This window comes from Phocoena phocoena, chromosome 20, assembly GCF_963924675.1.
Source record: "Phocoena phocoena chromosome 20, mPhoPho1.1, whole genome shotgun sequence".
NCBI lineage: Eukaryota > Metazoa > Chordata > Mammalia > Artiodactyla > Phocoenidae > Phocoena > Phocoena phocoena.
Genome location: NC_089238.1, coordinates 8,910,128 through 8,936,622, shown reverse-complemented (window position 1 = coordinate 8,936,622; position 26,495 = coordinate 8,910,128). Strand labels below are relative to the sequence as shown.

The following is a 26,495-nucleotide window of genomic DNA, read 5'->3' as shown; positions in this document are numbered from 1 at the left end:
AATGCTATTTGAAAGCTACTGCTGAGGTCCAAGCTCCTCATTCTACAGACAGGGAGACTGAGATCCAAAGACGTATATGGACATCCTCTTCTACTGATCTTCAGTTTTTTTATTTTTCCAACCCCTAGTAAATGTGGTGAACAGAAAGTGCAGATTGGAAGCTAGACAGACCCAGGTTCAAACCTTGGCCAGACTGCTACCTAGCGATGTGACCTTGTAGCTGTGTGACCCTGGGCAAGACCTAGGAACCTCCCTCCACCTCAGTTTCCTCATCTGTAAGATGTGGATTATAGTAATACCTACCTCAAAGGTGGTTGTGAAGCCTATAAGTTCATGAGGTATAGGGCTTAGCACAGGACTTGGGGTGGGGCAGGCAAGAGGCAAAAAGCAGAAATCTGCAAAGGGAAAGAGAAAGAGAAGAGCACAGGCAAAAAGAGAGGAAGAGATGAAAGACCAGAAAGAGAAACTGCCTCAGTTGCTGAAGGCAGGCCGTTTCCTCTCCCCACCTGAAGTCTGGATGAGCCTGCCTCAGTGGGTTTCTAACCCCACCCTGCAAGTCAGCCTGACAAAGGCACACAGCTTGGGAGAGCAAGGGTGCTGGGCCTGGAGAAACGAAGCCAGCACAGGGGACTTTGCAACCAACAGAGAACATGTCCCAGAATCAGGTGTGGAACCAGCCAGGTGGGAAGATCCTTCTAGGAAGGCTGTGAAACCCAGAAAATGAAAGTAAACCATGAACAAAATAAAGAGGAAAAGAAATACTGGGATTAGAGATGGGTACAACACAAGCAGCAAAGATCCAGGGTCCTTCATATACAAAGAGCTCTTACAATTCAATAAGAATAATCCAATTGAAAAATGGGCAAAGAGTGCATAAAGCACAGGCCAATAAACATGTGAACATATGCTCAACTTCACCCATAATTTTTAAACCAGCAAATGAAGCCACATGTAGTATTATTCTTCCACCTTTAAAACTGGTGATTGGGCTTCCCTGGTGGCACAGTGGTTATGAGTCTGCCTGCCAATGCAGGGGACATGGGTTCAAGCCCTGATCCAGGAAGATCCCACATGCCGCAGAGCAACTAAGCCAGTGCACCACAACTACTGGGCCTGCACTCTAGAGCCCACGAGCCACAACTACTGAGCTCACGTGCCACAACAACTGACGCCTGCATACCTAGAGCCCGTGCTCAGCAACAAGAGAAGCCACTGCAATGGTAAGCCCACGTACCGCCAGGAAGAGTAGCCCCCACTCGCCACAACTAGAGAAAGCCCACCCGCGGCAATGAAGACCCAATGCAGCCAAAAATAAATAAATAACATTAAAAAAAAAAAAAAAAAAGACTGGTGATTATATTGGGAATTCCCTGGCTGTCCAGTGGTTAGGACTAGGTGTTTTTACTGCTGTGGCCTGGGTTCAATCCCTGGTTGGGGAACTAAGATCCTGCAAGCCATGCAGCATGGCAAACAAACAAACAAAAAGCCTGGTGATTATATTATCCAGAGTTAGTCAGGAGTGAGAAAATAGACACCCTCAAACTTTGTTGGTGAGAACAAAGATTGAAGGAGGTTTTAGAGGACTTCCCTGGTGGCACAGTGGTTAAGAATCTGCCTGCCAATGCAGGGGACGTGGGTTCGATCCCTGGTCCAGGAAGATCCTCTATGCCATGGTGCAACCAAGCCCATTCGCCACAACTACTGAAGCCCGTGCGCCTAGAGCCAGAGCTCCGCAACAAGAGAAGCCACCGCAATGAGAAGCCTGCGCGCAGCCATGAAGACCCAACGCAGCCAAAAATGAATACATTTATTTAAAAAAAAGAAAGAGGTTTTAGAGAATAACCAGGCAACACCTTTTTTAAAAATTTAAAGCACATTTCCCTGGGCTCGGGAGTCTACTCTTCGAAATGTATTCTATTGAAATTCTGCCACCAGAACCTGTCGACGTTTGTAGACAAATGTTCACAGGATGTTGTTTGCAGTAGTGGAATAGTGAAACCAACTACATGCTCAGCAACTGGGGAATTTGGTGATATCCGTCATGGGGCGCAATTAAGAAAAAGAGGCGGTTCTGCTAACTACACACTGAAATAGAACAGTCTTCCAGAAGCACTGTTAAAGTGAAAGTAAGAGGCAGAACACCGTAGCGTTATATATGTGAAATCGATTAAAATGCATGCACTTGTGCACGTGTACACACACACAAATAACACAAATTAGTTCGACTTTACTCAGTAAAAGCACAGCTCCCAGGTTTAAATCCCACCAGCTGTGTGACCCTGGGCAAGTTACTTATAAGGTCCCTGAGCCTCAGTAAAATGGGAGTAGTAATAACCACTACCGCATAGGTGGCTATGAAGATTAAACGAACGAAAACAGTGCCTGGCATAGAGTAAGTGCTCAATAAAGTTTAGTGACCACGTTATTTATCATCCTCATTATCAGCATCCCCCCTCCCAGCCCCGCCCACTCCGGGGGATCACTGTCCAGGGCTGGGGCTATTTTGGTCACCGCTGTGTCCTCACACTGCCCAGTATGGCCAGGCACAGTGGTTCAGGCAGTGTTTGTTGAACCATTTAATAAATGAATGAATGAATGAGCTCCTCAGAGAAAGGCCTCTCTCCCCTTCCTTGTTTCTTCATGAATAAAGTCAGGCCCAGTGAACCTGACTCATTATATAAAGTAATAAAAAATATAAAATGATAATCATTTATTATTTTTCTATAATAATAGTTATTAGTACTACTCTATTATTTTCTACTTATTATCCTATTATGTTTCTATTGTTATTACTCTATTATTATTCTATTAACTGTTCTATTATAATCTATTATAATTTAAAAAGTATCACTCTATTACTTTTTCTATGATTGTTATTATTACTCTATTATTACGTTTTCTATTACTCGCTATTATGACTCCCACCCAAGGCCTGCCTGCCCTTCGGGGGCACACGGCACATGCGCGTCTTGCAGGGCAGGTGGGGAGCCTGGGCGGGGAGGCTGGCGTTGGGCGGGGCAGTGGGCGGGGCAGGCGCACCTGGGTGATGAGGAACTTGGTGAGGCGCTCAGGCAGCCGGCCCTTCTCGCTGGAGAGGATCATCTCCAGCATGTCCCCGTGCAGCTTCTCCATCACCACAAATACCTTCTCCGGGGTCTCGAACATACACTCCAGGTTGACAATCCCCGGGTGCCGCAGACTCTAGGGTGGGTGGGGTGGGAGCGGGGGCGGGGGTCAGAACCCAGGTCACCCGCAAACTTGAGACCCTAGAGGGCAAGCCATAGGAGCAGGCAGACGACAAACAAGACAGATATCCCCGGAGGGTCGGCTGTTCCTTCCCTGGGGGTGCCATTGGGGGAGGGGAAAGGGCTTCCACAGCCCCAGACAGAACCACCCCTCCAGCGCCACCAAGTGTCCAGAAGGATCTTTACATCATGAAATTCTGGTGAAGGTCCAGGGTTGTGGGAACAAGAGAAGGGGAGCGTGGAGAAATGGGAATGAGCTTTGTACATCTGTATCTTTTAAATCCCTGCCCTCCTTCCCTTCCCCAGCCCTTGCCTAGCTGAACCCCATCTCTCCCACCCAGGTCCCCACCCAGCCTCCTCCCTGGGGTCCAGGTTCCAGCCCCACACCTTTTCCCCCTACCCTCCAATAGCAGCCAGAGGGATCTTTCAAAAGTTCACATCTGACCCTGTCCCTTCCTTGCTCAAAATCCTTCCATGGCTACCCAGCACCCTCAGGAGAAAGCCCATAGGGTGTGACCCCCAGCCTCCCCCCTAGCCTCACCACCCACCACCTTTCTTCACATAAACCATCTAGTAACCTTGACCTCCTTCTAGTTCCTAGAAGACTTCGTGTTCCCTCTCACCTCTGGACCTTTGCACGGGTTGGTCCCTCTGCTCAGAATACCGTCTCTACCCCTTCAGTCTCAACATGCATGGTGCCTCCGCTAGGAAGCCTTCCCTGACTATCCCCAGACTGGAGGAAGTGGCAAGGGGGCAAAGGAGGAAGTGGGAAGGGAAGGCCCTTCATGGGTGGGGAGGGGGGCAGAGTTGGACCACAGATCTCAGGGGTCACCTGCAGAATGGCTACTTCGTTCCGGAGTTGGCTCTCCTGCTTGGTGGGGAAACGCAGTTTGTCGATGACCTTTACTGCCACGTCCCGGCCCGTCTTCCGGTGCTTTCCTGGGCAGGGGGTAGGGGAGATGGGGGATGAGGGGAGCAGGACCTTCCAGTCCTGGCAAGAGGAAGGCCCCACCAGAGGGACACAGCCGGAATTGGGCAGAGGTGGATGAAAGGCCATCATGGGGGCTCTGAGGGGTCCCCAGGAGAGATGCGAGGGGTGGGAGGCCCTGGGAATAAAGGTGGAAAGTAAAGACAGAGCTCCGAGGAGGGGAATCTATAACATGGGAAACTAGATATATAACCAATCAGAATCTAGCATCTAGCTCTGTGGCCAATCAGCATAGAGTTTACCTTCCCTATTAATAACGGGAGAAAAGTCATTGGCCTTTCCCAGTGAGAAAAGGCGAGCCTGCAACCATCTGCCCCCAGGATCTAGCTTTCTAATCAGCTAGAAAAAGTGGTGAGCATGCAGGCAATCACAGGGAAGGTCTGGGCTCAAGACCCCTTTCTGGGTCAGCTCTTGAGGCATCCTTACCGCCATAGACCACTCCAAACTGGCCCGAGCCCAGCACCTCATCCGGGAAGATCTGGTAGACAGTGGCAATGTCCTGCAGGGTGGGGACAGGGAGGGTCAGGGGTGCAAATGGAGATGGGGAGGTCAAGGAGACTGGGAGGGTGGGAGAGCTTGGAGGCTGTTTGGGAGTGGGAGGGGGAACACATCCTCGGGGCTGTGGGATGCGGGCAGGGTCTCACCACATTCTCTTGGATCTGGCTGTTAGACACAGAGATGCTCAGAGAAGCTTGTCCTGGGGAGAGGGGGAGGCGGAGGTGAGGGGACCCCAGGCTCAAGATCACGTTCACCCATAACTCCACCCTCTGGAGCCAGTAGTCAGGCTACTGGCTGACTTGTCCACTAAGAACCTCAGTTTCCTCCTCTGGAAGAATGGAAACCATAAAAAGACCTCTCTCCTAGGGCCAGTGAGAGGAGGAAACGAGACAGGAGCTCAAAAAGTGAGGCCATGAATGAGTTCACAGAGCATTTCACTCTGTGATCTCAGCACCAAGCGGTGATCCCATTTTACAGAGGAGGAAACTGAGGCTCAGTGGGAAACTCCAAACTGACTCCAGCATCTTCCCCTGCATTTGCCCCACTACTGATCCAACCAAGGTCAGACATTTCCAAAGTCTTGATCCTTCTGCCATTTGAACATCTGTCCCCTCCCTGAGGAACATCCGGCCCTCGCCCCTCAGCCTCCTCCCTGGTCTCCCTGCCCTGTTCTGCCCTCTCCTATTCTCCCTCCATAAGGAAGCCAGAGGGCTCTTGCTGAAGCACAAACCTGACTCCATCCTTCCCCTGCTCAAAACCCTGCCATGGCCCCCCAGTGCCCTGAGGAGGAAGGCCGAGGCCCTTAAAACAAGCAGAGTTTGTGTGTATTCCCGACGTGCTGGCCTCCTTGCTGGGCCTCCGATACAGCAAGTTCTCTCCTATCTCTGGGCCTTTGCATTTGCTGTTTCCTCTGCCAGGAATGGTCTTTCCCTCGTTGTGGACTTAGTTAAATCCTCCTCATCTCTCAGCTCAAATGTTACTCCTGGGGCCATGTCAGATTCCTTTAGCACATGTTCTACGTCCCACTTGTCTTTCATCCAGGACGGCTTGATGAATGTCTGTTACTCACCCTCGACTATGAGCTCCATAAGGCGGGAACCTGGGACTCCCTGATCATCCTTTGCCTCTGCGTGAAAGGATTTCCCACTTCCTTTCCCTTCATTTCACCCCTCTTCAACCTCCAGGTCTTAGCTCACATGTTGCCTCCTTCAGGAAGCCCTCCGGGACACCCAGGCTGGGTTAGTCACCCCCTCTGAGCTCCCACAGCCCTCTGGCTCCCCTATCCCAGCCCTGCCCACTCTGAGTCATCACTGTCTGGGAACAGGTCTGTCTTCCCTACTGGACCAGGAAGGCAGGTCCTGAGCTGTCTTGGTCATAGCGGTGCCCCCAGCATTATCCAGCACAGGCCAGGCACAAAGGAGCATGAATCAAAAAGTCTGAACTCACAGTTTGGCGGAGTTGGCACCCCTGGGAAAAGACTCAGAAAGGGAAAGTAACATGCCCAAGACTGTGCGTTAGGTCTAGGGCTTAATGATTTAGACCCAGGCCTGCTGAGTCCAGAAGCTACATTCTCCACTCTGACATTCCCTGGCTCTTCCCTTCTCCAGGATCCCACCCAAGCCCTCCAAGACCCATCCTCCCAGGGACCCAGGGTGGGGGACTTACTGTGGGGCACATGGCCTGGGGCACTGGGTGCATCCTGGAGGATGACAGGCATCAGGGCCTGGCGGATGGCTGTTTCCCAGCCCCGGGCAGTCTCGGCCCCCTGCCCGCTGGGCCCCCCTGGGGCCCCGCCAGGGGTTTCGCCCACAAAGTAGGTGGTGTTGGCAGTGACAATCTCGAAGCAGTGTGGGTTGGTGCCTGGTGGCACAAGGCTGAAGTTCTGGGCAGGCTCCACGGCGAGGATTTCAGACAGTGGAATTTCCTGGCAGGACACAGAGCCAGCACCCGTGAGGGCTCCAGGCTGACCCTGGGGCTCTCCACTTACTCAGGTGAGCACACAGAACCCAGTGTCATTGCAGAAGGGGCTGGTTTGCATGGAGGGGTCAGGAAAGGCCTCCTGGTGGAAGTTACATTGAAGCAGAGATCGGAAAGGTAAGAAGAGGCCAGCTGGTGGAGGAGTGGGTGGAGCATGTGCAAAGGTCCTGAGGTAGAAAAGGCTTGTGTTCAAGGAACATGTCGTATCCCCATTACATGGATGGTGCCTGGCACACAGTAGGCATGCCATATTTGATGAACTAATAAAGGATAAAAATAAAATAAATAAATAAATAAATGAAATCAGGCTAGGGCCAGGCCTCATGGGCCTCATGGGCCACAGGGAGGGGCCTGAGCTTTGTCTCCAGGGCCTTGGGGAGCCACAGAAGGGTTTAGTGCAAGGTGGGGAGTAGTTCTCTCTGGCTGTGTGTGGAGGGTGGATGGGAGAGGATGGGACTGACATAGGAGACCAGGAAGGAGGCAGAGGGGACCCTGGGAGGAGAGAGGGTACAGTGTCTATGGGGAGGAAAAAGAGTGTGCTTTGAAAAGTGTTGAAAGACAAAGGAAGGGAGGATGAAAAGAAGGAAAGAGTGAGAAAGAGAGACAGACATATGTAGCCAATAAAACCAGGAGACAGAGACGTTGTGGTGGGGATGGTATTTTAGATAAAGTGGCTTGAGGAAGACGGGAAGGATAAGAAGGAAGCAGCCATGGGAAGGGTAAGGAAGATGCTCCAGAGTAGGTAAACAGCGAGGTGTCTGGGTTTTATTCCAAGGGCAGTGGGAGCCATTGGAAGCTTGTGATGGTTTTAATGGACTCCTCTGGCTGCTGCGTGGGAAAAGACTGAGGACAAGGGCAGAAGAAGGACCGTGGAGGAGACTGGCTGGAATGCAGCGCTGGCATGGGAGGCACACAATGAATGAACACAAAGAAAGAATTCAATAAATTAATTATAAAGCTATAATGATAACACACTTATAGTTACTGGGAGTTTAACGGAGCTTAACACACGCCTGGCCCTAAACTAATTGCTCCACCTAGATTATCTCTTTGAATTCTGGCATCAGCCCTGAGGCGAGGACTATTCTTTGAGGCCTTTTACAGGTGAGACACGTGGGGTGCAGAGAGGTGAGGTAACTTGCTTGGATCCCCCAGCTGGAAAGTGATGGAGCTGAGATCAAACACGGGGAAGGGCATCCAGGTGGGCGACACTTGCTGATGGGATGGAAGCGGGCAAGCAGGGGTGGGCAGAGAGTGTGATTCGCAGGTGTTTGCCTGAAGCAACTGGGAGAGGAGGGGAGAAGATAGTGGACAAAGAGGAGAGGTCTGGGGGATCTGGGAGCCAGAAGGCCCACCTTGTAGTATCTGTTGGTCGTGTGGTTCTGGAAGAGCGTGATGCACTTGCAATCCAGGCGCCAATAGTGCCGCTTCCTCTGTCGGGAGAGGTGCTTGAGAGACTGAGGTTGTCCGCCCCACATGCTGCTAGGGCTCTGACTCTAATCCCAGCCAACCCCCGCCCCTAATTCTAGCCCCGCCCCGCCCCCGACCTTGCGTTAGTCCCGCCCCTCCCCTAAATCCTGTCCCTCCCCCTTCATCCCTATAGCCACCCCTCTAATTGTATCTCAGCCTTCAGCATGACCCCGCCCACTCCAAACCCCAACCGGCTCCGCCCCCTCAAACCCCCGCTCTCCCCAACTCTAGCCCCACCCACCTGACCCCGCCCCACCCACTCACCAGCGTGTCCTTGTTGCTGTAATGAACCACCCAACCCTCACGTAGCGTCGTGCTGGATTTCCGTGTTGTGTGTCGCACTGACTGCACCACCCTCATTAGGGGGATGTACCCCAGGGAGCTGAGGGTGGGGGAGAGGAAGGGATGAGAGGTTACAAGCAGAAAATAGCAGTAGTGCCTGGGGCCGCGGCGGGTGGTGGTAGGGGCCTGTTCGGGGCCGGGGGTGGGGGGGCGGGGGGGTGCATCTCTGGGCAGCCAGGGGGTTTTTTGGCCACACTTTTTTCCTTTGTGGTTTCCAGATTTCCCATAATGAGGAAGGGGACTCTTGAGAGGCCCACATTAAGAGGCTGCGTTCCGAAGCCAGGCTGCCTGGCAAATTACCTAACCACTTCGTGCCTCAGTTTCTCCACCCAAAGGGGTTGCTGTGAGAAGTGAAGCCTTTCTTAGGAGTTTAGCATAGTACTTGGCACACAGTGGGCCTCCAATAAGTGCTAATTAGTACTGAGCCCATTGATTGTGGAGCCAGCTGTGTGACATTGGGCAAGTGACTCAACCTCTCTGTGCCTCATTTCTCTCATCTGTGCACGTGCTATTATGACAGTGAGGAAATGAAGGCTGAGAGAAATTAAGTGACTTGCCCAACTTCAGAACCAACATCCTCTTGATCCCTGCGCTAGACCTGGACTTGAGAGGCCTTGGCCACTTCTCTTTGCCTCTCTGAGACTCGGTTTCCTCATCTGTGAAATAGGCTGCCTCTCCCAACAGCCCTCCCCTCCCAAGTCCTTCAAGGTCCAACTCTGATAGCCTATGATTCTGTTACTAAACACTCCCAGGAAAGACCTGGGAGAAAGGGATTCTGAGGTTCCAGGTGGCTAGGGCTGGGTGGCACTAGTAAGAAACTCTCAGTGACCACTGTGACCTGAATACCCGTCCCCCCTCTGGCTTCACTTCCCCTCCTCTTACCATCACTCTCCCTGCTTCGGCCATCCCAGGTTCCTTGCTACTCCTGCAACATTCTTGATTCTACCTCAGGGCCTTTGCACTTGCTGTTCCCTCTGCTTGGTAGCCTCTTCCCCCAGATATCTTCCACACCACTCCTTCCCTCCCCTCCCTCAGACCTCTTTAAAGCTACAACATTTCCTCACAGAGGACCCCTTTAACGACCCTAAGTAAGATAGCATGTCCCCATTTTCTATCCCCTCTCATTTCCTTTTTAATTTTATTTTTGATAGCAGTTATCAGTATCTTATAATAACCTATAACAGAAAAGAATCTGAAAAAGAATACATATATTATTCTCTCTCTCTCTCTCTCTCTCTATATATATATATATATATATATATATACTGAATCACTTTGCTGTACACTTGAAACTAACACAACACTGTAAATCAACCATACTTCAATTAAAAAATATTTTTTCTAAAACATATTAAAAAAAAGTTCAAAGGATGAGATTAAAAATAGAGAAATGGAAATGCAAATATTTTCTTCTCATACCTCCAAATGGATCATCTCTCACCCTTCCCACTTTAGAGATTCAAGATTCAAATACTAGGGAGAACTCCTTTTCCATTTTCTGAGCACTTATAACTTGGCAAGCACTTTCCCTGCATGATCAAATAGAATTTGCACAATCTGTAAGGCACGTCCCCAGTCCCCAGGAGGAAACTGAGGCAGGCAGAGAAAGGACCAGCAGTTTAAGTGATGGAGCTGGGATCCATCTCTCAGCCTCCAGTGCCCTGTGCTTTTAGCCCTGCTGCTTTCCTGCCACCTCAATAAACAGTCATCCATGGAGAAAGCCAGGCCTTGTCCTAGGCACTTGGGAGGCGGATAAATATCCTTGCCCTCGAGCACTTGAACTCACATTCTAGTGAAGCTGAAGATTAATTCCATTTCTAACTTGAAATGTGTAATTAAGTAAAAGTTATTATTTTTCAGAGCTTCCATGCCAGAAGAAAGCCACTGCTTGTCAGTTCGTTGGGGATATTTTCCTTTCCCCATTTTACAGATGGGAAGACTGAGGCACCAAAAGGAGAAGGGACTTGTTTAAGGCCATACAAATCAATCCAAGGCCAAAATGGTTGAAAGAAAATGGATATTTTCCCTTCCTTTTTAAGATTTAGGGCTCTGGGATAAGAGTTAAACTAACACTGTATACCAGGTACTGTTTTACATACTTGATTTACATTAATTCATTTCATTCTCGCAACAACCCTATACGGTAGGTACTACTTTATCCCCATTTTACTGATGAGAAAACTGAGGCCCAGAGAGGTTAATCTCTTGCCTAAGGCCATACAGCAGTCTGGTTCCAGAGTCCATATTCTCACTCACTCTTTGTACTGTCACTTTGCCATATGGACTGTTTCTGGAAGGACCCACCAGAACCTAACCCCAGTGGCATCCTCTGGGCAGAGGGGCTGGGCAGCTGAGAGGCAGGGAAGTGGGAGGGGCTGACTGTATATGTTTTGAGTGACTGTATTACCAGTTCCAATAAAAGAAAAACAATTTAAGTTAAAATAGGCTTCCATTAAAACTTGTTAAAAATGTAAATCAGGAAAAAAGGTTAGGTTAAAAAAATAAAGTTCGGATGCTTGAAAAAGTTCGCCTCAGGAACCTGGGAAATTTATAAGAATGGAGTGATGTCAACCCATTGCAGGGACGGAGAACGGCCTTCGCTGGAGAGGGCCCCGGGTACCTCTGGGCCTTGCCTCCCTCGCCTTCCTCCTCCTCGCTGGCATGGAGAGCATTTTCTGAGTGGGAGCCCGGGACGAAACCCGAGTCATCTGACTCATCCATGAGGGAGCTCTTGTCAGCCTCGCTGAAATCAGTGGCCTCCTCCATCGACACATCTGGGAGGACAGGGGCATCAGAGGGACCTCCACACAGTCCTGCTGCCCTTTCCCGCTCAGCCCCCAGCCTCTTACCTCCGTTGATGAGTGCCTCCCCCAAACAGTCATTAGGGACTCGGGTGGCGCAGCGTTTGTGACAGTTGAACTTGCAATCTGGCAGGAGGACAGGGAACATGGGGTCGGGTGGGAGGGGGAAGAGAGGTCACCTCTAAGGGTTGACCCTTGACCCCTAGCCCCCAGTCTCAAAAGAGTTTGCTATTGCTTTTTGGGGCAGGAAAGCTAAATGACCCTTCCCTGGTCATCCCTCCTTTAAGCCACAGTCCCCAACTATGGAGAGGCTTGATTAAATAGAAGAGGGCCAGATGAAGTGTCCGTGGCTTGATAGCCCTAGCACTCTAAGGGTCTAAAGTTCTAACAGTGTAGATATCCGTCACCCTAGATTTCTACAATTATAGAGTGTAATCGCATGTAACGTTCTATGATTCTAGACTTCAGGCTTTTGAGGGCGGGGTTTCTCAACCTTTGGCACTATGAACATTTTGGGCTGGAAAATTCCTTGTTGTGGCAGGTTGTTCTGAACATCATAGGATTTTTAGCAGCATCCCTGATCTCTACTCATCTGATGCCAGTAGCACCGGCCCCATATGACAAACAAAAATGTTTCCAGACATTGCCAAACATCCCCCCTTGGGCAAAACTGTCCTTGGTTGAGAACCATTGTTTGGTTGAGAAGTTTGAAGACTCCGAGGTTCTGGGCTGCTATACATCAAAGATCCTGGAATTCTATGAAAACTTATTTTGCTAAGGTCCTTATGATTCTAGATTTCTAAGACTGCAGAGTTTGATGTCCAAGTTTCTAGAACTCTACACATCTGTGCTTCTACAGTTCTACAGTTCTAGACTGCTAAGATGCTTTGATGTCTGAGGTTTTAAGGTTTTATGTATCTAAACTCTAGAATCCGGTGACTCTACAGTTCTATGATTCTAGACTTCTAAGCCTGTAGAATCTGATAGTTCCAAAGTTCTTGGGTTCTGTACACCCAGGAATCTAGAACTTAATGTTTCTATGGTTCTTTAGCTGTAGACATCTAAGATTCTAGAATTTGATTGTTCTGATGAATTCTAGAATTGGATGGCTCTAACCTTTTTATGGATCTAGACGTCTGGTATTTCAGAATTTGATCGTTCAAAGTTCTGGGATCTTAGATTTCTAGGACTCCAGAATTTGATGGTTCCAAGGCTATATGATTCTAGACTTCTAAGACTCAAATGTTTTGCTTCTAGGTTTCTATTCTTCTCAATTCCTATGGTTTTAATGTTCTAACATTCTGAGAATCTATAATTTGATAGTTCTAATATTTATGAGTCTAAAGTTCTATGATTCTTTTTGCTGAATCCTATGATCTAGAATTCTTGAAACTTATGTTTCTAAGGTTCTCTGATTCAAGAATTCTCAAGTTCTAAGGTTTTAGAATTCCATGCTAAGTATCATATGAATCTAGATTTCTTAGGTGCTAGGATTCCAAGTTTCTAATGACTGAGGTTCTAGGATTCCAGAATTCCAAAGGTTCTAGAACTTCAGGATTCAGGGCACTCCCTTTCCAAGGCCCTGTGCTTCTAAGGATCAGAACAGAGATTTTTGTTTCCTGCCACAAGCCCAGCTGAGATCCTAAGCCTCAGTGTGTCTGTGTGATGGGGGGTGTTCTGACTCTGTCCCTCGCCACCTCCCAACGTGGGGGGCCCCCGCTGACCTTTGCACTGCAGGCCCTGGCGAAAGAGGCCCTTGAGCAGTTTCTTGCAAGCCTGGCAGACGGTGGGCCGCGTATAGCTGTGGATGAGGAAGGTGTGTGGCACCTTGACCTTGGACAGCAGCATCTTGTCCAGCTCGATCGGGCGACCGGTGTAGGATGAGACAGAAGATGAGGAGGACGAGGACGGGGGGCGGCGAGGGATGAGCTCGGTGGTGCTACGGCTCTATCAGATGGCAAGGTGGAAAGGGACACCTCAGCACATCGTCCCTGCGCCTGGACCTCATCAACCCCCAACCACCACCCCTCCCCACCCCTCCCCACTCCCCCAGCTGCTCACCAGCTCATCAGCCATGCTGAGCAGGGACTCAGAGGTGCCGAGGCGCACCGAATGGCCACTGGCCAGAGACGTGGACGATAGGCGTCGCTTGCGGGCCCCACTGCAGTTGTTGGGAATGCTGAAGGCGCAGCGTTTGTGGTAGTTCAGTCCGCAGCCTGTGTGGGGCGCCCGACGGTCAGAGACATAGCCTCCACCTGACCTGGGCACTAAAGCTCAGCTCCCACCACCATGCGCCCCTCCCCCCCCCCTTCGCCACCTTCTCCTTTTCTGAGGATCTGGAACACAGCAGGTCCCTCAGGATGCCTCTTCCTAGTGTAATTAACGTCAGCGGAAAACTACAAAACCCAATTCAGGCAGAACTGCTAATGGCTGAGAGCCTTCAGGAATAAAGGTTTGGGGAACTCCCTGACGGTCCAGTGGTTAAGACTCCGCGCTTTCACTGCCTAGGGCGCGGGTTCAATAATCTCTGGTCGGGGAATTGAGATCCCACAAGCCACTCGGTGAGGCAAAAAAAAAAAAAAAAAAAACAGGAATAAAGTTTTGGGCCACCCCAACAGACAAAATACCATGAGCAGGTGAGGTGCTGGCTGAGGGCAAAGGGAATATGGACCAGGCAGTGGAGAAGGAAGAGAAGGAAGCCACAGCCACGTGACCAGTTGCAGCCGTGAGGACAGTCATAGTATTTCTTCCTCACTTTGTTATGAATATGTGCATACACCAAATATTTTTGTTTTCTTCCCTCGTCCACCCCCTTATCATCTAACATAAGATATTAATAATAATTAACTTTATACCGTGATATTTGTTACGGGATATCAAAGGAGAAGACGGAATATCACACAAGGACGTCGTCTTATGGGGAAAGAGAGCATTTTTCACTTTTACTCGGGATGGTTGTATCATATCATGTGGAAGTGTGACTTTGTTCTTTCTTTTCTTTTCTATTTTTAATCCTTGACCACGAAAGAGTCAGGCTCAGCTTGTCATTTCCTACTGGACTTCCTGAACGCTTCTCCATACATCTCTGGTGATTCCAGGATCTCTTTCTGGAGTAAAGAATGTTCCTCCAGCCTTTGGAAGCTTCCTTCGGACATTTTGTGAAGATTGTCTTCTGGCAGCCAGCCTCTCATAGCCTTTCCTGCACGGCAATTCCTCATCAGAGGCACTGTCTCAAATGCATGTCATGCTGCGGAGGCAAGCTTGGGGACTGCTGTTGGTGCTACGAGGAGAGTTTCAGGGTGGCAAGTTGCACACAGGAACCATATCCCGGTTTTGGCCTTTAATCACTCACACGCTTCACAGAATTCCAGAATCTCATCTATGGTTCCTGTTATGAGTATCAAGGTAGAATCAAACTCCCGTAGGAAGGCGTCCATGGCATAAAGTACAGGTATAAAGTATTGGAACCCTATGAACTTGGACCATCATCTGTGATGCTGGGCCGATGAAGTCCATTCGGAGAATGGCCACTAGAACTTGGTGATACCAGGGTTGCTCCATGACAACAGTTACATGAACCAAGACTTCAAGAGTTGGATATGGCATGTGGACGATGGCAATATTGACAGCAGCTTTGAATGCAGTAAATTGGTGTTTTGCAGGCCTGATACAGCTATTATCCCTAGAGTCCTTAAATAACGCCCCAAGTATATTTAACTTTTTTTTTTTTTCCGTGCCGTGAGGCATGTGGGGGTCTTAGTTCCCTGACCAGGGATTGAACCCGCACCCCCTGCAGTGGAAGCACAAAGTCTTAACCACTGGACCACCAGGGAAGTCCTCCACAAGTATATTTAGGGCTGCATGGTAACAATCCTAGTCGATGCTGTGGGTCATCTGGAACACAAGGTATCAGGGACTCCGGATTTCTATAGGAGCATGATAGCCACAAAGCTGGAGATCCGTAGGCAACGGAACATCTGAGAATACGCCTCTAACAGTGGAGCACACTGAACAACAATGGAGATGCAGGTCCTCATCATATAATGGATGGTCTTCATCTGCTGTGTGTAGAGCAGAGCCAAGGCGGGTGTGCGGCCTTCCTCTGCAGGGCAGGCGTGCTCTCAGCATTCCCCCTCAGAAGCATCAAAGACGGGAACAGTGAACCTGTGGATCCTGACACTTGGGCTTAACCTTGAGACATCCTGTCTCAAAGGAACACACTGTGTTCCTTTATTTTTTTTAAGTATGATTTAGGGAGACGTGTTTGGGTGCCTGTTATAGACTGAATGTTTGTGTTCTCCCCAAATTCATATGTTGAAGCCCTAATCTTCAATGTGACTGTATTTGGAGATGGGGCCTTTAAGGAGGTAATTAAGGTTAAATGAGGCCATAAGGATGGGGCCCTGATCGGTGGGATTGGGGTCCTTATAAACGGAGGAGACATGAAAAATCGCTCTCTCTCCACGTGCTATGTGAGCACAGGAGGAGATGGTGGCCATCTGCAAGCTAGGAAGAGAGCCCTCACCAGGAACCATATCTTGTCAGAACCCAGATCTTGTTTACGCCACCCAGCCCGTGATCTTTTGTTAGGACAGCCCTAGCAGACGGAAGTGCCGAGTCGCCAACAGGTGGACTCTGATAGTCAGCTTTATCCCCAGTTATTCAAACGATAATCTGCGTGTTGCTGCGAAGGTATCTGGAGATGTGATTCAAGTCCACAATCAGTTGACTTTAAGTGACTGAGATCATCCTAGTTAATCTGGGTGGGCCTGTTTCAGTCAGTTGAAAGGCTTAAAGAGCCGAGCTGAGATTTCCGAGCTGGAGAGCAGCTTCATCTCCTGCCTGTTCTCCCTGACGACCCGCCCTGCGGATTTCAGAGTGGCCAGCGCCCACAATCCTGTAAGCCAATTCCTTCCAAAAATCCCTTAACATATGCCTCCCTACAGGCTCCGTTTCTCCTGTTGATCCCTGACTGATATAGGCTCCGCCCTCTTCCCCATCACCCCTGTTCTCCCCCAAAGCTCTGCCCCTTACCACTCCCTCGGAGCTCCACCTCCCAGTCCCCACCCCCAAATGGAGCCCCACCCAGACCCCGCCCTCCACCCAAGCTCCGCCTCCTGCTCCCACCTCCAGTTCCTCCCCCAAGCCCTGCCTCTGGGCGCTCACCTCTCCCTCCGAACCCCACCTCTTAGGCCCCACCTCCTGGCCCTGAGCTCCATCCCGGCCCCGCCCTCACGCCCACACCCTACCTCCGGGCCCCGCCTCCAGCCCCTCCGCCTCTCACCTTCACACTTGAGGCCCTGGCGCACTAGGCCGAAGAGCATCTCTCCGCAGTGGTCGCAGAAGGCAGGCGCTCGGTAGGAGTGCACCGTGAGGGCGTGCGGGCGGATCTGGAAGTCCTCGAAGGTGGCCGAAGCTGCAGGCAGCAGGGAGGGGCGGATGGTTGAGTCGGGACCAGCGGTGGCCATTTCACCCTCCGCATTCCCAGGTTTCACACAGCCCTCTCAACTGCAATGTTTGATCTTTCCTTCAATCATTTACTCGCATCCTACATTTCATTCGACCTGGGTTCAAATCCCAGCTCCACCATTGGCCAAAACACCTATGTGCCTATGCCAGGGACCGGCGAGGGGGAATGGGGAATTGTTTAATGGGCACAGATTTCCAGTTTTGCAAGATGAAAACAGTTCTGGAGGTCGGTTACACAACATTGTGAATGTAATTAACTCTACTGAACACTAGACTTTGAATATGGTTAAGATGGTAATTTTATGTTGCATATATTTTATCACAATTAAAAAATTTTTAATTAAAAAAACACAGATAGGGCTTCTCTGGTGGCACAGTGGTTAAGAATCCGCCTGCCAAAAAAAAAAAAAAAAAGACAAAAGACCTGAAAAAGGTAAGGGTCTGGACCATGCAGGTGTCTAGGGAAGAACACGCCCAGTATCATAATAGTATCGCCTTATAGTTCTTTTTTTTAAATTTATTTTGATGAATGTTCCGCTTACACTATTTTTATTTCTATTTTTGAAAACTAATTAATTTATTTTAATTTTTGGCTGAGTTGGGTCTTCATTGCTGCACGCTACTCTTCGTTGCAGTGCGCGGGCTTCTCATTGCAGTGACTTCTCTTTTTGCGGAGGACGGGCTTTAGGCCCGCGGGCTCAACAGTTGTGGCTCGAGGGCTCAGTTGCTCTGCAGCATGTGGGATCTTCCCGGACCAGGGCTCGAACCCGTGTCCCCTGCTTTGGCAAGCGGATTCTTAACCACTGCACCATCAGGGAAGTCCCTATGGTTCTTTTTTATGGGTTAAATGAATATATGGAAAGCTTTTTTTTTTTTTGGCCACGCGACGCGGCTTATGGGATTTTAGTTCCCCGACCAGGGATCGAAACGGGGCCCTCAGCAGTGAGAGCACGGAGTCTTAACCACTGAACCATCAGGGAATTCCCGGAAAGCTCTTAAAACAGTACCTGGCTCAGAGAAAATGCTCAATAAATGTTAGCTATTATTTTAAAGTTTCATTTTTGGACTAAATCTTGTTCCTCTCCCCACCCCCATCCCCCCCAATTTCTGTCTAATATTAAGCTATTTTTCTTAGTATTATGCAATGGAGAGGGGACTCTGTTCTATGTGCCAAGCACTGTTTACACACGCAGGATAAAGCTCTGAACAAGAGAGTTTCACCACTCTCAGAGATCTGACATTCTTTTGAGGAGAGGAAAAAGATACATAAAACAACAAACAAACAAGGATATTTCTGACAATGAGGAAATGGCATTTAAGCTGAGATCCAAATAACAAGAAGGTGCTAGCTATGAGAAGACAGGACAGGGTCGGGGGTGGGGGAGAAGGACAGCAAGTGCAAAGGCCCTGAGGTGGGAGGGAGCTTGATTTCTTCAAGGGACAGAGGGCAGACAAGATGGTTGGAACAAAGAAAGTAAGAAGGACAGTGTTAAGAGATGAATTTCGGGAATTGGCAGGGCCCAGGTCATGGACAGCCTTGAGGACACGTTGAGGAGTTTGCATTTTGTTCCGAGGGTAATGCAGAGTAAGGGGAGGATTCTGAGCAGTGGAGTGTCATGAGCTGACTTAGGTGCTACTGCAATAGTCTAGGCAGGAGGTGATGGCGGCTTGGATCAGTGGAGGGAGGCAAGAAATAGATTCAGGATGGGTGAGACCAGTAGGTTTGAGGATGGACCAAGTGAAGGGGTGAGAGAAAAAGAGGAGCCAGGGATGGCCCAAAGTTTGGGGCATGAGCACCTGGGTGAATGGTGATACCCTTCACCAAGCTGGAGAATACTGTGGGAATAGCAGGTTTAGAAGGGCAAAATCAAGATTTCTGTCTTGGACAGGCTGTATCTGAGAGGCCTGGAGCTGCCGAGTAAAAGCGTCAGGGAGACAGTTGCACGAACAAGACTTGGATTTGGGGAGAGACCAGGATGAAGATAAAAATCCAAGGGTGGCAAGCCTATACGAGGGACATAAATCCAAACTTCTCCTTCTTTTTTTAATGATTTATGCTCCTTATTTATTTATAATTTATTTTTTTTCTGCGTTGGGCCTTCGTTGCTGCGTGTGGGCTTCCTCTAGTTGAGGCAAGAGGGGGCTACTCTTTGTTGCAGTGCGCGGGCTTCTCATTGCGGTGGTTTCCTTGTTGTGGAGCACGGGCTCTAGGCACCCAGGTTTCAGTAGTTGCGGCACGTGGGCTCAGTAGTTATGGCTCACGGGCTCTAGAGCGCAGGCTCAGTAGTTGTGACGCATGGGCTTAGTTGCTCTGCGGCATGTGGGATCTTCCCGGACCAGGGATCGAACCGGTGTCCCCTGCATTGGCAGGAGGATTCTTAACCACTGCGCCACCAGGGAAGTCCCGTTAATCCAAACTTCTAATTGTCATCCATCCATCCATCCAACAAATTTTACGGAGCATTGCAGTACTCCGGGTGGGGGTGGGGGGCAGGAGAGGACATACAGCCATGAGTAAGTTACCTCCTACCCCCCTACCCTACCCTCCTGAAGGAACCAAGGGCTAAAGAGTCCTCTAAGTGCTGAGAGCTTGCCCACCCATCAAATGGGAATGGCCAGCGGGTGGACTAGATTTTGGCTGAAAATACAGGTATCCGGGTTTCATCTCACGCTGCAGAGTCTGATTTAATTTAGCATTTCATTGGGAGGAGGCACAGGCAGCAAAACATTTTTAACTTTACATCAAAGTGTAACGTAGGTCTAGGAAAGGACATATCAGAAATGCACAGCTCAATGAATTGTCAAACTGTACACGCCCATGTCAACAGCATCCTGATGGATAAATGGAAGTTTAAACCATTGTGCCCCCCCACCCAACTCCAGCTGCCAAAAAGGTACCCACTCTCTTGGCTTCTAACAAAATAGCGTAATTGTCTTTGTGCTTCGTAAATGGAATGATACAATATGTAGTCTGATGTCTAGCTTCTGTCCCTCAGCATTAGGTGTGAGATTCATCCACGTTGCCGGGGATGGTTTATGTTCAGTGCGGTGCGAATTCCACAATGTGCAGGCACCACACCTACCCATTCCGTAGCGGTGGTTTGTAAAAAGCTCCCGCAGTGATTCTAATTTGCAGCCAAGGCTGAGAACCGCTGGTCCCTAACTTTAAGAACTAAGTTTCTGGGCCCACCTCCCCTCCCCCTCCTCCCGATGCCCCGCCCCCGCTCGAGGCTCCGCCCCTAGGCCTGCCTCGGCCTCTCACCCGACAGTACCACCTCCACCAGGTCGCCCTCCTGGATGTCTCCGGCAGAGCGCACCAACTGCAGGAGGTTGGCCGACGTGGGGTCATGTTTGAAGAGCAGGATCTTGTCGTAAAGGCCATAGAAGCCACACTCGGGGAACTGAGGAGCGGGAGAAGGAGGTGGTGACGGAAAAGCTCAAAGCAGCGGTCTGGAACCCTCCCAGGGCAGGGCCGGCTGTTTCCCCCGGAAACTCAGAGACCCCGCAGCCCCTCGCTTCCTGCCCGCTCCCTCCCAAGCCCAGCTCGAGCTGAGCCGGGCAGGGTGCCAGGGCCCCAGGTGTGCTGGGAGTGAGCGCTGGCCAGAGTTTGAGAGAGTGGCTCTGGGAGCGTGGGCACCTAGAATCTTCTGGAGATGGAGGGGGGTAGGGCTGAGTGAGCACCCCTTCCCTATCTCCCTACCACCTCCCGCTCCCCCTCACCCTCAGCTTCCTTCCTGGAACTATTGTTGTCCCTGTTACCTGGCTCCAGGCCCAGCAGTGGGGCTGGGCGATCTGGAAGGAGGGGATTTAGGACTCCTAGTTTGGGGGGGAGGGGGGTGTGGAAAGGCTAGGGCTCAAGGGAGTTGGAAACTGGCACGGTGTCCCCCACCCAATGCCTCAAGGACCCAGGTGTCCCGGTCCCTAGCTTGGGGAGGCGGGGCAGGAAATGAAACCTGGTAGAACAGAAAGTGAAACCGCCCAGGTGGAGCCACTGGAAGGAAGGAAAGGGGCCCTACCACACCTGGACGGGGTGGGGTGGGGGGCAGAAAATAAAACTGCGGTGAGGCCTGAGGGGGCGGTAGGCTGAGGACTTGAGCATCGGATAAAGAACTTCACCCAGGGGACAATCACGCCCTCTCCCCAGCCTGTTTTCCCAAGGAGCAGGCTGAGTGTGCGAGCTGGGCCTGCTAGTTTTGGGGTTTGGGGTAGGTGGCAAAGGAAGCTCTATCTGTTCTTGTTGCTGGGAGAGGGTCCACAGGTGGCCAGGACTGCCAGGGTCCTGACTGCCTTGGAGGTCTTTCTCTAAGCTTCAGTTTCCTCTTCTGTAAAATGGGGGAGTTGGCCCAGTTCCTAATGTTTTGTCTGCAGCCCAAAGAATTCATTCCCAGGAATCTAAGAAGATTCTACAATTTAGGTATTTTGGGATTCCAGCATGCTCACATTATAGGATTATACATTCTAGATTCCAACAAATTATCATGATAAGTTTTAGAATTTTAATAACCTAGATTAGTAGTAGTCTAATATTTTAAAGTTCTAGGAATCTGCCAAACTAGGATTCTAATATTTGAATATCTTAGCATGAAAGGATTTCAGCGACCCAGCATTCCAGAATTCTAACATTTTTATGCTCTAGGAGTCTAACAACGATGGAATCAAATATTCCAACATTTTAATGTTTTAGTATTTCAACAACCTCGGGTTCTAATGTTTGAACACTTTAATATCAGAGGAGTTCAGTTACCTAGCAGTTGCATATTCCAACAATTTAGAATTCTAACATTTTAACACTTTTACAGTCCAAAATTCCAACAGTAGAGTAGCCCACTATTCCAATTTTTTTTTAAATTCTAACTTTTAACATTCTAGAATCCCAGCATTGCGTCCCACCTGATTTCCCCTTGCCGTGCTCCCCCAGGCCCCAACCCCAGTGACCCTCGTGTCCAAAGCGAAGAGTGGGGTGGGACTGGGGAAGATTCGTTTTAACAGACTAGCATTAGAGCCGGGGGGTGGCGGGGGACACTGATCAGGAGAGGGGACAGACGCCTCAGAGCCTCTGGACTGTGAAGAGGCCGCACCTGCCCCTCCACACACGTTCAAGCCTGGGGGAGGGCAGAGATTGGACTCTGAGACCTCACTTGCCCCTGGCAGCTACTGCGGGCACCCGCACCCACACATGTCACTTGATCGCCACGGCCAGCCTGGCTTCAGTTTCTACTGTTTCCACCAAATGGGAGGCCGGGGATAGGCCTGGACAGGGAGGTCCCCCGACATCTGCTGCTCCCACCTGCCCCTTCCTCTCGGCTCCTACACCTCACCCGTCCCTCCCTTCCTCCATGCTGTCTGCAGCAAACAACAACATCCAGGGACATGCAATTTGGGGAGGCCTCTGGGGCACCCCACCCCTGACCAGGCCTCTCTCAAAGGAGTGGTGGGGTGAGGAGGCAACTGGGGGCCAATACCCCACCCCCACCCCTCAGTCGCCCAAGGCTTATCCCCCTTCTCTCCCTCTTCCTTATATACTGGGCTGGAGATCGCCTCTGCCAGCACCTCCCCACTCTTCCAGACCTCTCCTCAAGCTAGATGAGGGGAACCCTGTGCCCTCACCTTCTGGTCAACGATGGAGCAAGCCAGCTGCTTCACGTGGGCCAGCTCGGAGGCGGCGGGCAACAGCACGAACTCGCGGGTCAGCCCGATCTGGATGTGGAAGGACACTCCCGAGCCCGGCGCCGGGACATGGGGCAGCAGCGGTGACGGAGCCTGCAGTTCCAAGCTGCCAGAGGGCGGAGGAGACCCCGGCCCGGGAGAGCCCGGGAGCCCGGCGGGATGGGAGGGTGCGGCGGCCATAGGGCGAGGCCCGGGACCCGCCGCCCGGCGCCCACCCGGGATCCGGCTGCAGGAGCCTGAGCAGGGAGGCTCAGCTCCCTGGATCCGAGGTATCTTGTTAGCTGGTGGTAGGAGCGCGGGGATCCCGGGGATCCGAGAAGAGAATCCTGGCAGGTTGAGGGAACTCGAGGAGGTGGGACCCTGGGAAGTTAGAGAAAAGGAATCTCGTGGATCAGACGCCCGCCCGGAGATTAAGGGATCACAGACGATCAGAAAGGAGAAATCTAATGGTTTGGGCGGCCCAGCGATTGGGAGATTCCAAGAAATCAAAAAAGAAAATCTAGGAAGCCGGGGTCACAGGGATCAGAAGAGCCCAGGATCCAAAGGCTCCCTGGAGAAAGAAGGGATTGGAAAAGGAGCAGGTGGGGCCAAGAATCCAGTGGCTGTAAGAAGAGGATCCATATAAGAAGGGAGCTCGAGGGATTCACCAGATCTTGGGGTGGAGAGCAGGAGTCTCTGAGTCGGGGATCGAATGGATCCCAGGGATCCGACGGCGGGCCTGGGAATGGGCAGAGGGATTCCGAGGGCTGGGGTGCTAAGGCGGGAATCTCACGGGTCTCAGAAGTTGGAGAAAAATTCGGTCGGGGGCCGCGGAGAAGGGGGTGTTACCGGCGGCAGGGGGGTGGCGGGGGGTGGGAGGGAAGGGAGGGTCGTCCGGCGCTAGGCGCCGGTGGCTCTTTTTCCCACTCCAAAGTTTAATTCGGCGGTTGCGGCCCAGGAGGAAGTGTCCGGAGTGACAGTTCAGTCGGCCAATCGGTGCCGGCCTCGGTGACGTCGAGAGGGCGGAGCCTGACGAGGGCCTGCGGGCGGAAGAGGAGGGCGGGCTTAGCGTCTCCGAGTTGGGGCGGCACCTCCCGCTCCCGGGTCTGGGGACCTGGGGTGGGAGATGCGGGGAAGGGAGGCGAGACTGATTCCTTCCCACCTCACACCCAAGTCTGGAAAACTGACTTTTCCCTGAGCTGGAGAGGGAGGGGCAAGCCACCCTCACCCCCACCACAGGTCGCGAGGCCGGGGCTGAGGCGGCGTCTGGCCCTTTAAGGAAGGGGGCCGTCTCGCCTGGCCTGCATCCGGCGCCCACCGCTGGGGAAAGGGTGGGAGGCGGTGTCAGGTCTGGCCCGCTCTCCGGGCCGGGCCTGCCTCTTCCCAGGGCGTCACCACGCCCGCCCCCTTCCCCCACTCCCGAGCCCATTACACAGGTGGGAAGACCGAGAGACCTCCAGATGGGCAGAGGTCCTTGCCTCAGGTCTGTCTCCAGCGACCTTGGCCAAAGTGCCAGGAGCAAACTGCAGGGGCCAGGGCTGGGTTACCCGCGCGCGGAGAGAGTCACGCACAGGGCAGGTGGAGAAGGGGTGTAGTTTCCTTCCATCAGCTCCCCACTCCACCCCAGTGTTTAGGAGGGTGAAGAGCCAAAGAAAAGCCTGGGGGTGCCTGGAAGGACCATAGCGACCAGGGAGGACCACACATCCACACCACTTCATAGATGGAGAGCACATAGTTCTCCTGGGGAAGTGTGCACATGTCTCTGTGTGACTTTAGGTTGGTGACCTCCCCCCTCTGAGCCTGTTTCTCTTTTAGATGGGACAATAATAGGACTGACCCCAGAGGGTCTTTGTGGAGATTAATTAGATGGTTTAAGGGTGCCTACAACACAGCAGAAGCTCAGTAATGGTGACTGTGGCTATAATGCGCTGAGATAAAGGGGTGGGCATCTCAGGCACTCAGGTGTTTGTGGGTGGGTTTGTTCATTTAGTCTTTCAGCAAGTATGGATTGAGGCCCCAATATGTGCCAGGCCTGTCATAAAACACCTCTTCCAGGACCAATTCCGACTTGATTTCTCCTCCCTAGCTAATAATGAGTGGCTACCATTTAGTTTACATACAGGAAGCTGAACCTTCAGAGAGGCAAAACGACTTGTCCAAGATTGCCAAGCGAGTAGCTACCACCCACTGGCTTCACTGAGGGGCCAAGGCCTGGCTGAGCCCCAGAGGCATCCCAATAGAGATGGGCCACTGCCGCCTAGACTCCCGACCAGCAGGGCTGGGTAGGGGGATGAGGAACTCATGATGAGCCCACATTCCTGGTAAAGAGCTGTTGGGGTAGCTGAAGTCGGCACAGTAGCGAATCTGTCACCACATCCGGGGGCTGGCTGGGGCTGGGGAAGGAAGTCTGAGGCTGGAGCGAAACCCTAAACCACCACCTGGGGAAGCTGCACAGAGCCCAGAGGGATGAGGGGGCAATGAGGCCACACGGTACCCATAGCTGGGCTCCTGTCAGCCTCACCTGATGGCCATCTGCCCACCTGTGCCCTTTGTCCAGACCAGCAGACGACCACCATGGTGAAATCCTAACAGGAGTGTGCACTTCTCAGGCCTTCCTCCTTCCTCAAGTGTTCATGGGGCCCTGACAGGAGCCAGGCCCTGTTCTGGGCACTGGGATGCAGCCCTTGATAAGCCAGGAGGTGGGCATTACTGAAAGGCTCACTTTACAGGGGAGGCTGAGGCCCAGGGAGGTGCCAGGACTTGCCCAAGGACCCCTGGCTGGTAGGCAAAGAGGCCTCATAGCAAGCAGAGGGAGTCACAAGGGACTGGATACAAATTCTGATTCGTATCCTGCTGGGCCTTGAGCAAGCTCCTCGAGCCCCCGCCTCCATCTCTCGTCCTTTGTAACGTGTGCATAATGCTCCGCTCCCCTTTTTGAGGTTGTGGGGACCTAGTGAAATGGCACGTGAAGAGCTCTGAGGGCACAGCCGACTACTGTGATTCAGCCACCGCAGAGAAGGGAGAAGGGAATGGCACGTCCCAGGGTCTCCCTTCCTTCCCACTCCATGTAGGCCCAGGCGTGGGGCAGGGAGAGAAGGGGGGCGTTCAGTACTCTGGATTAGCACTTTGGCCTCACTACCAACCATCACACAGGGGGCGGGGGGAATGAGGAGCTGAACCGTCACATTGTTTCATCTGCTAGTCAGGGCTCTGCTGTAGCCCCTGGGGAGGGAGCGCTTAGGGACAGAAAGGAGGGGCACAGGGAGATTCGGTCCTTGCCCCCACTTCCGTCCCACCACCCACACCCCACCCAAGATCTGGGCCCCTCTCTGCACCCCCGCCCTACCACGAAACCCCAACCCATCACATCCCCTCGCCAAGCTCCACCCACCCCTGGCAGAGCCAGTTACTCCTCCCCGCGAGTCCCCGGTCCCCTCAGTAGTCAGCACCGCCGCCCATCTTACTCCAAAGGGTTTATTGAGACAAGGTTCACAGGCAGGACCAGGGCAGAGGGAATGGGGCTTATAAACAGGAACCTGGAAGGGGGCCTGAGGGCACAGGGTGGAACCCAAAAATGAGAGTGAAATAAATAGAGGAAGAGAATGGAGGGTCAGGAAAGGAGACGGACAGACTATCACACAGTGATAACAACATGGGTGGGGGTGGGGCTCCATTAAAATCCCATTTATTTATACAGATATACAGGGAGTTACGGGGGACCCGAGGGACCCCACTCCACCCTCCATGCACCACAGAGGGGCAAGAGAAGGCCACCTCCCCCACGGGGGTTTGGGGGGCTGCCCTTGGAGGAGTGTTGGGGGGAGGTAGGGGCGGGCACCTCCCCCGAGGGCATCACCAGCTCCCAGGCAGTTACTGGCCCTGGCAGCGTTGGGTAGTGTCTGGAGAGCTGTGCTGAGGGAACTGGAGGGGAGGGGGTTTACTGGGCGTGCTCCGGGGCGGGCCAGGCCCGCACCTCCACGGAGGACAGCCCAGCCTACAGCTGGCTCCAGGGCCCCGGCAGACCCAGAGCAGGGGCATCGGGGGCTCCTCCTGGCACAG

The 26,495-nt window shown here is 51.8% G+C and overlaps 1 protein-coding gene across 1 annotated transcript in view; it reads right to left on the bottom strand.

Moving 5' to 3' along the window:
- The window catches only part of PRKD2 (protein kinase D2), a 30,615-nt gene extending 7,212 nt beyond the window's left edge, over positions 1 to 23,403 (bottom strand). The window contains exons 1-14 of the mRNA XM_065898522.1: positions 22,398 to 23,403; positions 20,053 to 20,191; positions 16,606 to 16,737; positions 13,383 to 13,537; positions 13,046 to 13,268; positions 11,370 to 11,447; positions 11,141 to 11,294; positions 8,443 to 8,560; positions 8,064 to 8,141; positions 6,397 to 6,655; positions 4,878 to 4,930; positions 4,660 to 4,732; positions 4,078 to 4,184; positions 3,040 to 3,201 (exon numbers count right to left, since the gene is read on the bottom strand). Coding sequence (XP_065754594.1) covers positions 3,040 to 3,201; positions 4,078 to 4,184; positions 4,660 to 4,732; positions 4,878 to 4,930; positions 6,397 to 6,655; positions 8,064 to 8,141; positions 8,443 to 8,560; positions 11,141 to 11,294; positions 11,370 to 11,447; positions 13,046 to 13,268; positions 13,383 to 13,537; positions 16,606 to 16,737; positions 20,053 to 20,191; positions 22,398 to 22,637 — 1,971 coding nt within the window. The 5' untranslated portion in view covers positions 22,638 to 23,403. The remainder of the gene's footprint in view (positions 1 to 3,039; positions 3,202 to 4,077; positions 4,185 to 4,659; positions 4,733 to 4,877; positions 4,931 to 6,396; positions 6,656 to 8,063; positions 8,142 to 8,442; positions 8,561 to 11,140; positions 11,295 to 11,369; positions 11,448 to 13,045; positions 13,269 to 13,382; positions 13,538 to 16,605; positions 16,738 to 20,052; positions 20,192 to 22,397) is intronic.
- Between the last annotated feature and the right edge of the window lie 3,092 nt (positions 23,404 to 26,495).